Genomic DNA, 14,701 nt, shown 5'->3' on the forward strand with positions numbered 1-14,701 from the left:
ATACCAGTAAATCGCAACAACCCTATCTTCAACTGTGAGGTTAAAAACATTATCATGCTATCTGACATCACTAAATCAGCCTTAGAGAGTTTATACTACAACTTTGGATGTTAAATATTGAATTTATATCTTAACTGTACATAATGAGTATTTATTTCTACTGGCATCAGTATGATATGATCCCTATAGGAATTTCAAATGTGCTTGTGGTATTCAGTAATGACTTTATTTATTTACCGTGTGAAACTTTATAGCACTTGAGCTCCTGTATATTCTCCTATTTCATGTGTTTGCTGTATTTTTGGTCTCCTATGGCCCACTAACCTCATCAAATTCTCCTAAAATGTTTCCTTCGGGAAGGGCAATGCATTGCTAGTAATATATAGTCCCAAGGTCCCCCCCCCCCCCTCCTCAATCCTGCAAATCCACAATCCCGTTTGTGTGTTGACTGACTGACTGGTCGTGATCTCAATCGGCTCCCAGATAGCGCAGCTCCTTTCAGCGCCACAGCGCGGGCAGCGGAGGCTGTGTGTGGGAGGGACTACCGGAGAGCTCTCCTCGGTGCAGCAGCGAGCAACGACACACAAGATATTCACAGCATATTCACTGATAAGGCTGTTTCCCCCATTATCTGTCCCCGTTATGTGCCCTCAGCCGCTGAAGTGTCTATGAAGAGGAGACGGCGGAAGCGATGCTGAAGTAGCGCGGTGAGTTGATGTCTTTCTATTTGTGCAGTGTGAGGAGGTTTCTGTTGGGGATTAGGAAGAGATAGAACCGGGTTGTGCATAACTGGTCCACCCTGATGCAGAGGAGCAGCTCACGTCTTCTGATCAATCACAATAAAGTGTGCAGAAGGATTCCGACACATATTATGGAACTATTTAGTGTTAAAACTAGCTGGAGTGTGAAATCATTTCATGATGTTTTTTTTTTGTTTTTTTCGGAAGTAGACCAACTATGGTTATGTAGCCCATATTGTATGTGTGATTTAGTTTTAGCACATTCTATCGGCTGTGTCCGTTTAAAAACAGAATTAGACTATAGCATAATCTCGTCTGATACGTGGATTGTTTTCCTAATTGGATCCAGAGGCATTTGGCTAATCACACCCCACTATAAGCGCCTTCCAAGAAGGATCCGCTGATTGTTCTTAAACGATCTTATCAACTTTAAACTGCTGTTCACTATAGCCTTACTTTAAAGGTATGCGCATTTTGCACATCGTTCCAAATTACGCACACGTGTATTGTGCGCATTGTGGATATAAGGTTTCCACGCTTTACAATGAGGGCGATCTAATTAAGATGCACCGTTTAACTGAGAGCCGGTGTGTGTCCTCTCGTTAGGGATGCTGTGGAGTGAACACATCGTGGGAGGAAGGCTCAGAGAGAACCAGCGGGAGGTGAAACACGAATGGCTTCTCCGGAGCTGCTTCCCGGAGGAGATGAGAGAGGCCAACAGCCCGGTCCTCCCACCGTCCTTGAGCGGGTTTCCAGCGCGCTGCATGGCCGCAGGTCTGGCGGATCAACAGGAGGAGCGTTGCCCCCGGCGGAGGGCATCTGTAACCCGGCCCGAGGCTCCCATGGCCGGGCTCATTCAGCACCGAGGACGGCGCCGCGCCATGGAGGCGCAGAGGTTACACTCGGTCACCTCGGAGAGGAGAAAGTGCGGGTTTGTTGCGACGAGGAATTAGAGACATCTTTCACCTACATCGATGAGAATGTGAACCTGCGCCTGGCCAGCCCGGAGACAAGTTGTAAAAGTACTCACAGACCTGTGCGCAACGGCGAGGCTTGCTCCGAGACTTTACCGGAGTTCTCCTTCATGTCCGAGGACGACCTGTCCTTCATGGAGGGCCCCGGGACCTCTATAGACTACGGCTTCATCAGTGCGGTCTCCTTCCTGGTGACCGGGATCTCCTTGGTGATCATCTCGTACGCCGTGCCTCGGGACGTGGTCGTGGACCGTGACAGCGTGTCTGCCAGGGAGATGGAGCGGCTGGAGACGGAGAGCGCCCGGATAGGAGCCCACCTGGACCGGTGCGTCATAGCGGGACTGTGCCTGCTCACGCTGGGCGGCGTGGTGCTCTCCACGCTGCTGATGGTCTCCATGTGGAAGGGGGAGATGTACAGGAGGAAGGTCATCGCTTACTCCAAGCGTTCAGCCAAACTGTACGGCTCCATCAGCCTGAAGACCAGATCCAGTCCCAGCCACTCTTCTGCGCACTTGTCCCTGGAGGAAGAAATAGAGGAAACGTTGGCTTAAAATGCTGCTCTATGTATGAACCTTTTGTGTATAACAGGAATTAATGCCATTCACACAACACTTTCTCTCTAACACATTGTAGCCTAAAACTGTATTCATGCATTCAAAGTGTAAGTCTGCAACATTGTTTGTCTTATAGTGTAGAAATAGCTTGAATGCTGTATTGTATATCCACGTGGCTGGCAGAAAGGACAAGAAAAGCACTCAAATGCAAAATGAGGAATTGACAGAAAAACAATTGTTCCCAAATGATTTAAAATGGCACCAAAGTGACTTGGGAGAATGTTAAGAGCTTTGTGTCACAATCACTGGAACACATTTTTTTTTGCTGTACCCAGGATGCAATCTCTGAGAGCTTCCATTTATTATTAAGGCTATTCATATTTAATGCGAATGTCTCCAACAGACACATTTCAGGAAGTAAGGGAAGTGTGTGTGTGTCCGCAGGGCAGGAGAGTAGGGGAGTAAGGAGAGGGGTGTAAAGCTGTCCCTGTCCACCGTGATGTGGGACTATCAGCTCAGTGGTCCACGCAGTAATATCCAGTGACAGTCACTCATGGTGCAGTGCTGAGGTAAGCCAGTAAGCCCGGCTTGGTGCATCCGAGCCAAAGCTCCACGTCGGTTTGATTGTAAGTGAGCAATTTGACTGCATTCGACAGCGCTGACACACACTGTTCACCCTCCTCTGCACTGGCTTGATCTTCTTCTCCTCCTTCCATTCCTTCACCTTCTCTCTCCCACAGGAGACTTTCCTCTCTCCTGCAGTTTTTCAGCCTCAGCCTATGAACACTGTATATATATATATATATTATATAATATAAAGGGTCCTGGACGACCACAGCCAAGTGCCTGTGACATTTCAAGGTTGACGAGCCTTTCCTTACACCTGCCTCCTCTCATTCTCTTTTTCTCTCCGCGTGAGGATGGACTTAAGAACGCCTAATCACACATGAAAGAGTTGCCCTACTTCCCAAAACCTTAAGCCTTCACTACTTCAAAAGAGCTAATTACGTTTCCAAAGTGAGGTATCGTTCTTTTTAAAAGGTTACATCTGATGTTATCATGGTGATTTGCTGGCTATAATATTGCTGAGGAAAAGAGGTTCATCATGTGAAGACTTACTAAAGATGTTAACGCCCCAGTGTCCAGGCGAAGGTCAGAAAGCAACTTCCTTTTCTTGGTGGAGGAAGATTTGAGTTTCTGTCTTTGCTAAAGCAACCGTCTTACTCCCTGGCTGTCTGAAGAGGCCTGCAGAAAAGAATAAAGAAAGCAATTCTCTTGAAAAACGTTTTTTTTTTGTGTGTGTATGCTACCCTGTTAGGCTCATAAATCATGCATGAAGCACTAGAATTCATTCATATTTGCATATATTCACAGCCAAATGTTGCATTCCTCAAGACAAGTGCTAATGATTCTCATGCAGCGTCACTGTTACCTTACTTCCTCTTCATTTCATTTCTCGGGCTTTCTGTGTGACCCTATTTCAAGGCTTACATTCATAACGACATGAGTCAGCCTCTATTAATGAGATGCGTAGGCTGATTTCTCTATGGTAAGCAGCTCGAGGACACACCGTTGTTGTGCTTTCATTCAGTTGCATTGCTTCTGCGTGTGCTGTCACAGCATATACATGCAAATGCCAGTCAGGTCCACAGACAGACAGATGCACCAGTGTGTTTCTAGTGAACTGGATCACTGGAGTCTAATGAGGTATTCAGCCAGAATTATCAATCAAAAATATATTTTTTTTGCAGCAGTGAACTAATGCAAGTTTGTGTCACTGCAGCTCTCCATCTTCTGTGTCTGTGACCACAGAGCTGACAAGTGCGTGTGCATCCCTGAAACACAGCCATTACGTCCTGAAGTGGCAATAAAATGCCAAATGAACAGATTTCGCGGAAAGGTAATAAAAATTAATGATCCATATGAGGCAATGTTGTCCTGTTCTCTTCACAGAAGCTGTAAATCCACAACCAGTATTACAGATGTTAAAGTGATATATCATTTAGCGAGCCTTCCTGGCGTTATTGGCCGTGGAAACAAGGTGCGACGCCCAAGAGCTGGACACTCCTTTCTCACCGCTTCCTTTCTCTTTCCCTCTCGCCAATATATTCATGTCAAATTAAACTTGCTCTACTCTTAAAGGGCAGCCAACAACAATGCTACTAACACCAAAAAAGTCAGTGTTATAATATTGAGCTATTAATTCAAACTCCAGTGGTATAATGGCTACATTACAGATGTAGTGCATCAGCGCTTTCCATTCATATTCAGAGGTGGCATCATCTGTGAGAGTGTCACTCTTATAACACACAGAGGATCAGAAATGCCAGAGGGAAGCCATTTACACTGACGACTTCAAATAGACTCATCTGCAGCATGTAATGCACTAAACATATACTATCCCCCCCCACAATCTTTCTCTTTCTGTCCTCCTCCATGGTTGGCACCGCGCCTCACAGCCAACACCAGGCTTCCCCCCATACAGCCAACTAAACGTGTTCGGGGGATTTAATCAGGGATTTGCTTGAAGCGACAGCGTTTTACATGCCAAGCTCAAGTGTATTTCCAGAGGTCTCATGCATAAGCTCTTTATCCTTGAGCAGTGCACAGCTAAATCACCCTTATTGATATTTGGTCGGTTCCTCTGTAAGTCGACCCCCTTCAGGTAAGGCCGGGGGAGCGGCTTAGCTGCTGCCATCAGCTAATTTCCCAAAGGTGTTATTCCACTCCTTCATCCTGTCAATGCTAATACTCGGAGGTTGCACGAGTATGTGAGTATATTTATGACTTTGCATAGGTGTTGTGTGTCACCTTAGATTAGAGAGCTGCTGACCCTACAAATGTCGTATCAAATAGTTTCGGTCTAAATGGGATTTTCCACCCTGGGAAGAATAAAAGTCACTGGAAATGCAGACAGGCAGAGCCAGAGGAAGCTACATAACACTGAGACACTATATTGATGAAAGTTAGGTGAGAAGATCCTTACCACTCTAATGAATGTCTGTTCAATATGAAGCTACAGCCATCATCTTCGCTTTGCTTAGCATAAACACTGGAAATAGGGGGAAACAGCTAGTCTAGCTCTGTTAGAGGGTAACCAAATTGGCCTACCAGCATCTCTTAAGATCACTGATAAAGTTGCAAAGACGAAGAATTGGCTATTTCGGGTGCCCCTGGTTCCAGAAGTAAAAGACCCATTCGTTTTTCCCATAGACGATGTTACGTGACTTATTGTTTGAGTACTTCTATGGCTTGGATAAGCATGAAATTCTCCCAGTTAATTTCCATCATAAAAAAATTAAGATCTATGTAAGTAAATAACTACTAAGAACTATGAATCCAATCGGTTTATTTTGGCAAGAAACATCCAATCACTGAGCTTAAAATTCCATAAAGCACCTACAGTATGGTGTGTGACATGTATTCAGTAACATGGGTATTGTAGTATTTAGAGTCATCCTCCATGCCAAAATGTTGGAGGACGATACCATATCATATCATACCATACCATACCATACCATATACTTTATAGTCCCCATAGGAACATTTGTCTTGGACTCACATGCTGCACACATGTTATGACATATGACATGGGTAGATATAGCGTGTTCTCCAGTCCAGTCTTTATGCTAAGCTAAGCTAAGTTAAGTGGCTGCTGGCTGTAGCCTCATCTTTAACATACAGACATGAGAGTGGCATCAATCTTCTCATCAGACTCTTAGCAAGACAGAGAATAAGCATCTCTCCCAAAATGACGAATCATTCCTATAATAGTGTGCACAGTACATGCATCTATGTACATGGTGTGTGCACTCAGGCTTTTAGGCTCAAAGTAGAAAGAACTGCCTTTCTTCTTCGTCACACAGCACATTTCAGATATATTCATGAGTGGCGACCTTGCCCTCCATCTATCAGTGGATAGAAAGACCAAAAAAAAAAAAAGATTTACACTTGGATTGATTGCCTTGGAGGGGGAGACTAAAGCCAAACTCCTCTGGGATATGACTTCATTCTTGGTTGCTCGCTCCCTCCACCGCCTTGCTCAGACAGGATATTTTTAGTCAATGTGCATATTGGATTTTTGGAAAGCTCATTGTATTGTAAATGTAGTCCACAAAGCTCATTGCTCAGGATGCACTTAGCCGGGCTGTTTCACATTTCGCCTGCAAGAACATCCTTGTTCAGCTCCGACCATGAGCCCTTTTCCTGTGGTTTCATGTTCACATTAAAGCTCATAAAAATAGGTTTATTCTGCCTGTGTATGTTTTCTTCAACTCAGTTTTTTATTATAAATGCCCCCCTCCTCATCAGTAGTGTTGTCCTTTTCTTTCTCTTATGCCATACTATTTTGAAACCCTCAACAGTTCAGCAGTTTCCTATTCTGCGTAATAAGATTGAACAAAACTCTATATTCTTACAGGAAAGGCTTTCAACTACTGCTCCATGTCAAATCGATTTATGTCCCTGGTCAACCGAGTTCTGCATGACATGGAAACCGTCCTCAGAATCCTTTCATCACTCGTTCGCTGGTCAACCTCACCGATGCCGGCAATCGGGCTTGCCATAACCAGACACGGGAACATCAGCGGAATAATTTCCTGTGTTGGACTTGGCACTTTCAAAATCACCTTCTCAGACGGATAAACCATCAGTGCTTTGGCTGCTATGGTAGATGAGAGAGGAAATGAGGTGATCGGTTGGATCAATCTTACAGTAAAACCACTCAACCGCTGCAGTAAAGCAATACAAGTTACATCTCTCTCAGCCTTTCTGATCATCCACTACAGTGAATTTTAAAACGGGCTGTTTGTGATGGCAGAGGCCGTGCCCCTGCCGGTGATGTGGTTGCACAGTGGCTGCTTTTTACAATAACATTACCATCATATTTTCAATGAGCTGGATGCCTCCTCAGTTTAGCAGATTGGGGTAATGTAGACATATTGCGCAAACAAATTACGAGCTTGGTTCACCTCTCGATCACCTCACTGTTGTGTCCCTTCTGTTGTAAATCACACAGTCTTGCTGGGCTCCATTGATTTAATTTGTATCAAATTGCTAATGCAGTTATTCGTCATGCACGGCCTCCCGTGTAGCTTGTTTCCCCCATTATGCCTATGCATTTACCTCTAATTACAGTAAATAATGATTGCTTGCTAGTTTGCTGCAGTAAATACTGTAAGTGGGCTAGAGTGTGGCCTTTAGAAAGACATCAGTGAGCCAAGAAAACCGCTTGTTCGTCTCCTCCTACAACATCTGAACAACAGAACGCAATGGAAAGGCATGCTGAGCAGCCTGACACATTTATACCTGAATACTAAAGTACATTATGTGTGTCTGTGCGTTTTGCATTTCTATAGGCATTTTTTTCAAAGGCAACAGCCTCATCGGTTGAGTTAAACCTCAATAGAGCTGAAGACAACTAAACTAAGACTCTACAGCCACGCTAGCAGCTCAGGGAAGCTATACTTAGGCAAAGCAACGCCGTGTTGGGAAGTGTGCAGCCTTGCCTTCACAAACGATTTCATGTGTGCATACATTTGCAACACAAGTCCATCTTTTCCCTGCATGCATTTCTTCAGCGAGGTCTGCTAGCCACTCAGGGTTGCTCAGTTCAACAAGGGTGGGGCCTTTTTCTGCATTTTAAGATAGTGTTGGGCCGCACATGTCCTGGGAACCGTAGTTTAGACACCCCTAGTTTAGTAGGTGTTAACGTTTACCATGTTTCCCATCTTAGTTTAGTGTTGCTTAATGCTTAATGCTACAGCTGAGGCTGAGAGGAATGTCATTAGTTTTGCAAGCACTTGGTCATAAACCAAAGTTCACCAAGAAAGACCACGCCATTTGTTCAGTACAAAAGTAGTTTTATTTGGAAAGGCTGCAGGATGCGGAAAGATTGGGTAAGGGTCGAGTTTGGTGGGCTGATGGGTGTCGACGAGAAGGATGAAAAGGGGGGGCGGTTACCGCGGGATGAACAGGAGCCAAAGGTTAGTCTGGGTCGTATACCGCGGGATGGTGGGGGTCGAGGAGAGGGTTGAAAAGGGGTTGATCGCCTGGGAATGGATGAAGCCGAACTGGGGTCGTGTTGTGGCTGGAGTGACCGGAACCCAGGGTTCGAGACTCAGAGTGGGGGGTATGCCTCGATGAGCTTTGTGCGTCATCATCCGCCAGGGTACAAATCCAGGACTTTATGTTGTGAGGCAACGGTGTCGACTGCTGAGCCACCCTGCTGAGAGAGGAGAAAAACAGGGTTTGGGATAGGAGGGTCGTGAGAACTGAGACAAACAGGAGAGAATGTTGATGTTGAGATATTTCACTGTAAAGGGAAAACTTCAACAGGAAAAGTCAGGGGATCAAGTCTTTAGGATTAGAATGATCCTCTGGGGACCTTAGATATCTCTACCAAATGGCAATCCATCCAGTAATTGCAGACAACTCACTAAAAAACAATAATGCCCAACCTCATGGTGGCGCCACAGTAAATGTCAGAAGACCACCAATGTCTGTAGGTTTCACCCTCTGGGGACTATGAATGTCTGTATAAAACTTCAGGTCAGTCCATCTAATAGTCTGGACCAAAGTGGTCAACCGAGAGACTGCCCGTCCCATCCCCATGGCTAAAAACAAGAATCGGAAAGCTGACCTTTTAAGTTCGAATTAGATAAATCGGCCCACCTGGTGCTGACCTTTACAAGATCATGAATATCATAGTCATTACGGAATGAGAAAAATGCCACTGACGCTGTAATTTAATTTATATCTTGACCAAAGTTCTTTGTCATTCATGTTTGACATTTATCCAGCTTGTGCTTGTAGCTTGTTGGCTCCACCCACTGGGGTTTAACTCAACCAATGAGATTGTTTCTACCTCCAAGAAAAGTCTGTCCAGTCTGCTTGTGTCCATGTTAGCATGTGTCTGTTTGCAGTTTCAAGCACCCCCAGTGTACCCTCAACTCAAAGAGGAGAATGAGACAATCCACTCTGTTTAGACTTAAGAGTAGGTAGGTAGCAGATAGAGGCTCTGGATGCAGTCGGCGGCGGTGTTGGGTCTGAAGCCGAGACCGAAAGCCGGTGCTGCAGAGGTGATTGCCTGTGTTGCATTTCATTTGCCTCCAGTGTTGTGTTACCAGTGAACACTGGACTGCTGAGAGATGATACTGGCCTGTGGAGACACCCAACAGGATGTGGAGGGAGAGGGGGGGGGGATGCTGACAGGGTGAAGAACACACTCGGACACATGCACATATAGTTGCATGCATGTATGCACATACACACATTTCAGTGGTATGCTCTTCTCAACATAAGATGAGATTCATTTTATCGATCGCTGTGGGTGAAGTCCAGAAAAAAAACACCCTACATTACAAGAAACAGAATATTAGTGGTAGAGGAGGTATTCAGATCCTTTACTTAATTGAAGTAGCAATGTCATAATATAAAAATATATATATTTTAAATATGCCACTAAGGCCATTAAGTAAAAGTCCTGCATTCAAAACGTTAGTTACGCTGCCACTCTGCACTGCGCTCATACGGCAATTACCGCAGATAAGGCGTCGTCACGGAAATGTAACGCCCACGCTCTGTTTGCTCTGTTCATGCTGTTAGCACCTTTAGCTGCTAGCCACCAGGTCAGCCGTCACCATGTTGAGAGCTGTGTGGAGGCAATCCCTCAATGAAAGATATGGTCTGAAATTCTAATTTAGCTCCTTTAATATACTATCAGTATATTTTACAGAATGACATCTTTCAGAGTGTTGTATTTCTTAACTACTAGATTCATAAGACTGATGATGACACATAAATATTCAAGTACAGTATAAGTAGGCTACATCCAAATTGTGTTTAGTTTTTGAGTAAATAGTTACTTTCCATTACTGTAAAATACAATAACAATGAATATACATTTCTTTAAATGGGGTTATACAATAACAATGGCAGCTCCGTAATAATAATACTGAACTTAATTTACACAGCACCTTTCATGCACAAAATGCAGGTTAAAATGCTTTGCAAAATTAGAAAGAAACGACCAGAAAATCTAAACAACAGTTTCATTTTAATTAAAATGCATTTCGAAAGGGGAACAGTTCAAAATAAAAGAAAAAGAGAAAATAAATGCATAAAAACAACAGCAATTATCATTGTATTAGATAAAAACAAGGCAAAAAAAATGCTTCAGTGATGGTTTTTAGTACGATAAACTGCAGAAAGTCTGTGGATCTGAGGGGTCTTTGCATCATATCACAAGTGGTTCGAGTCAAGTCTGGAAAAAAAAAAAAAACTAACTGGTAGCCATCGCAGAGACAGGAATGATGTGAACTCTTTTAGTTGTTACAGTTAAAACTCTGTCAACACCATTCTGTGTGAGCTGTAACTGATTTAAACTTTGTGTTGTGACGAGTGAATGATAACCCAAACACAGACACAGGGAGTGAGGTTTTAAGAGAATGGGATTTTACTGCTGACGTTGGAAGATGGAGATGAGGGAATGATTGTCAGGAGGGAATGATGAGTAATGGAGGAACGTCGGAGTGAAGCAGAGACAAGGAGGGTGGTTGGCGAGGGGGCAGGTTAGGAAGACTGAGAGGCAGAGCACAACAACAATAACTTCACAAGAAGAAACACTAGAGGAGGCCTGAGACTGGAATCTACTACAGGAGCTGAAACAATGATCTGGCAATGAGCAGATGGAGAACCAGAGTAAATAGGCTACAGTCAAAAAGTAAAACAAATGACATGTCTTTTCCTAACCACTTTTCCTTGACCTCGAAGCCGTTATTGATGTGGTTCTGCCGTGGTAAAACTACAATGTTCTGAGGATGGACCACAAAACGCTCTATGTTCCCCCGTACGTTCTTAAACAGCTCAGCTCCTTCAGGGACAGGCTGCTTCACTCACAGTGTGTGAAGAGAGATACCGTGGGTTCTTCTGCTGCTTGAACACTTTACATCAACATATAACAAAGGATTATCTGACCTAACGTGGACAACCGGTGAAAAACATCACTTCATTACCGAGGTTGGAATTGAAATGAAAAAGGAATAACCTACCTGTCACTGTCCACTCATATTAAACATTAATCCCAATTAGTATATGACTGTATGAAAATAACGTGCAAGATAAACATATCGTTTGTTAACATGAACGGCAGGATGGTACGTCGCTTTAAAAGTTGCGGCCACAAGGAATTGTGGGATGTTATTATCTCCTTTCCTTTGGTAAAGGATGCTCCAGTGTATCCTATGCTAAAGTAGATAATAAAGGAAGCATTGGAGCTCCTTTCCTTAGCATTTAGAGGATTCAAACAGCTCTCATCATGGCTGCTACTTGGATACTTCAGGGTCTTTTCACTCCGCTAGGAACCTTAAGAGAAAAAGACTATTCATTCAACCGCAGCCACGGCCTACTGTGGAGTTGATGAGTAGATGGAAGGCAGCTGTGCAGACTGGACAGGTGAGGTGAATGAGCTGTAATCAGGAGGTAGCCATGTTGTACCACATACAAACAGAGAATAGATCTGCTCCACCGAACAGATTATGTAGAAATAATTGTTTAAGGTCATATGAGGGAAGGCGAGGGCCAGCTGCGGCAGAAAGAACATTCATCTTCATGATCGATCACTTTTATTCATGTGTACCAGTACCTGCATGCCTCAGAGTCCTCAGATATCGCGATATCAGTTACATATACAGTGATAATAATCACTGCACTTGGATTACAATCATCAATATAGGGCGGCTGTGGCTCAGAGGGTAGAGCAGGTTGTCCACCAATCGGAAGGCCGGTGGTTCGATACCCGGCTGCTCCGGGTCACATGTCGATGTGTCCTTGAGCAAGACACTTAACCCCAAATTGCTCCCGGAGGCATAGCCATCGGTGTGTGAATGAGTATTTAGATTAAATCCTGATGGGCAAAGTTGGCACCTTAGTAGCCTCAGCCATCAGTGTGTGAATGGGTGAATACTGACATGTAGTGTAAAGCGCTTTGAGTGGTCGGAAGACTAGAAAAGCGCTATATAAGTCCAAGTCCAAGTCCATTTACCAATATGCATAGTTTTGCTTTCATCTCCATTGTTTTTGTGTCATTCTAATAGCTGAAGACAACCTGAAGATGGCAGCATTAGACCTTGCAATGCAACCTGCAGCCTGAACCCAAATCATCGCACTTATTGCCCTGTCAGCATCCAAAGTGTGATGCTCTGAGAACAGGCCGTGTGAAATCCCCATATCACAGCGCTGAGCTCTGTAAATCACTGGGTTTCTGTAACAATGTATAGTACGTGGTTTAAAAGAAGAAAAAAAAAAAGGCGTGAAAGCTTAGAGCAAGCCCCTCTACCCTTCACTCGTCAATGTGTTCACTCCCCTACAATCTATTGGCATGCCCCGTGAGTACATTTATAAATGCAGGCACACAACTTCCTCTGGAGGTTTCCTCTTAGAAACCTTCCTTCCCCAGTGTGGTATTGTGCAACATCTGGCTCCGGCTGTGTATTGATCTTGGTCAGGACAAGGCGGCGAGTGTGTGTTTGTGTGTGTGTGTGTGGTGGGGTGGGGGGGTTGTAGTGTGAGTTAAGTGCACGGGTCTTTTTTAAGGACCTCTTGTTTGTCCCAGTGAGCATTTACCGTCAAGTGGTGCTCTAACGTTAGAGGAGGGCGAGTGGTGGTCCCGGAGGAGATCAACCAGCCAGAAACTGAATAATTCATCGGGGCCTCCTCAAAGATGAGAGGCTATAAAACACTCCTCTACCTCCAAAGGTCTTCTGCTTACTCCTTGACTTTCTTCTTCTTCTTCTTCTACTAACCTCTGTCTTATTTCTCTTACTTTCCAATCACTCTGACCCTGACTTCCTCCGTTTTATTCCTCCCTCTACCATCTTTGCCTCTCATTTTTCAATTTCACAGTTTTTTTCTACCGTTGTGCCCTGGCATCCAAAGTGTTATGCAACTGATATACAGATGATGATGCCCTGTATCTGATGTCTTAACGCAATAATACCTCACCACCCTGCTAACCTCCCTCCCCCACCTCCCTCGATGCTCTGCCGTGAAGGGGGCTCTTTGCGGGAAACTCTAGCATACAATCGTATCTGCTCACATCTCAAGTTTCTCAGTGGCACGGCACACCGATGCGAGGCAGTGCATTCTCATCATCCGAACCTTCAAATTTGCTTTCCTCCTCCTCTTCCTCCACCACCACCACCTCATCTTCCCCCCTCTTTCTGGAACTATTCTCTCCTCTCATGTTTCCCTTTTCCTATATTCACCCAACTCATGCTCCACGTTGCAATGATGCAGAGGAAAATCAGGTGGGAAAAGTGATACAGAGGAATTGATGTCATGCAATGCAGGTATTTACTTGACCTGAAAGACATTCGTGTACCAATAAATCTGTCACACAGGGATGTAATTGTCGGGGTGTCTCTGTACTGCTAGTGATTTGGGAATATTTGCCCCGATAAAGTTCTCCTCCTCTGCTAACTGATTCTTCTCCTTGACAATGCAAAACATGTGGGTTTGCTCAGAAACAGCTGTAAGTCTTCTTTTACAGAAAAGAAAATATCTCGCTGGCAGGTTCATGCTGAATGTCTCAACATCAAAAGTTATTTGAATTCATGCATGTAAAGAGGGCAGTAATGAGAAGCAATGCAATTTTGCTGATTAGCATAAAGACTCACTTTGTTATCAACAGTTCCGGGAAAGTTACTTGAAACATGAAATTAAATATTCATGACTTATTGAAAAAAGTAATGGTCTTACATTAGTAATGATTCAACACTAGAGGCAATTAGTTACCTTACTTTCTGTTACTTTCAACCAAGCCAGATTGGTCTTAGGTGAGGGGCCTGATGAAAGACGTTGATACACTGGTGCTGCTTGCATGGCAGCTGGGTTCTCGCGATGTCACAAGATAACGCGAGAATCACTGGATCACATATCACACGAAAATCCATCTCGTCCAGCTTCAAGTAATGCGTTTGTGTCCGGCAAGCCAGAGCATGGATCGATCAGCATCCTGTGAGGAGCTACTGGCAGCTACGGGCGTGTGTGACGCGTCATGGTGAGGCGACCATTCGATCTAAACAACAGTGGCGGCTCCTGAAGAGGTTAGATGTTGCAATAGCATCAGTTATATCAGAACTGGAGAGTATTTCTTCATTTGAAAGAAGAGCAAAGAACGACACTGAAGGCTTTTCTCAATGGAAAAGATGTTTTCGCCCTTCTCCCGGCTGGCTTCAGCAAGAGTTTGACAGATGATTGACAGAAATTTTTTTTCAAAGTGGCTTGCCCTTTTCCAAACAGTTTCCAGTGACGGCTTCTCAGATGGTTCTGTGAAACAAACCATATGTCGGGTAAGGTTATAGGTGTAACAAGCAGCCAGCTTACAGTTAAGAGGTATTTATACAGGTTAGGGGCCTGATGAAAGACAATGACA

At 44.3% G+C, this 14,701-nt stretch overlaps 1 protein-coding gene across 1 annotated transcript; it reads left to right on the forward strand.

Moving 5' to 3' along the window:
- Positions 1-449: 449 nt before the first annotated feature.
- On the forward strand, positions 450-6,454 carry tmem74 (transmembrane protein 74). The gene is made up of 2 exons (XM_074654718.1): positions 450-707; positions 1,347-6,454. Exon 2 carries the CDS (start codon positions 1,414-1,416, stop codon positions 2,263-2,265), a length of 852 nt encoding a protein of 283 aa, XP_074510819.1. The 5' UTR covers positions 450-707; positions 1,347-1,413; the 3' UTR covers positions 2,266-6,454.
- Positions 6,455-14,701: the final 8,247 nt, after the last annotated feature.

Source organism: Sebastes fasciatus, chromosome 12 (assembly GCF_043250625.1).
Source record: "Sebastes fasciatus isolate fSebFas1 chromosome 12, fSebFas1.pri, whole genome shotgun sequence".
NCBI classification, from domain to species: domain Eukaryota; kingdom Metazoa; phylum Chordata; class Actinopteri; order Perciformes; family Sebastidae; genus Sebastes; species Sebastes fasciatus.

Coding starts and splice junctions, on each gene's coding strand:
- tmem74 (XM_074654718.1), top strand. CDS start 1,414: ATGGCTTCTCCGGAGCTGCTTCCCGGAGGAGATGAGAGAGGCCAACAG.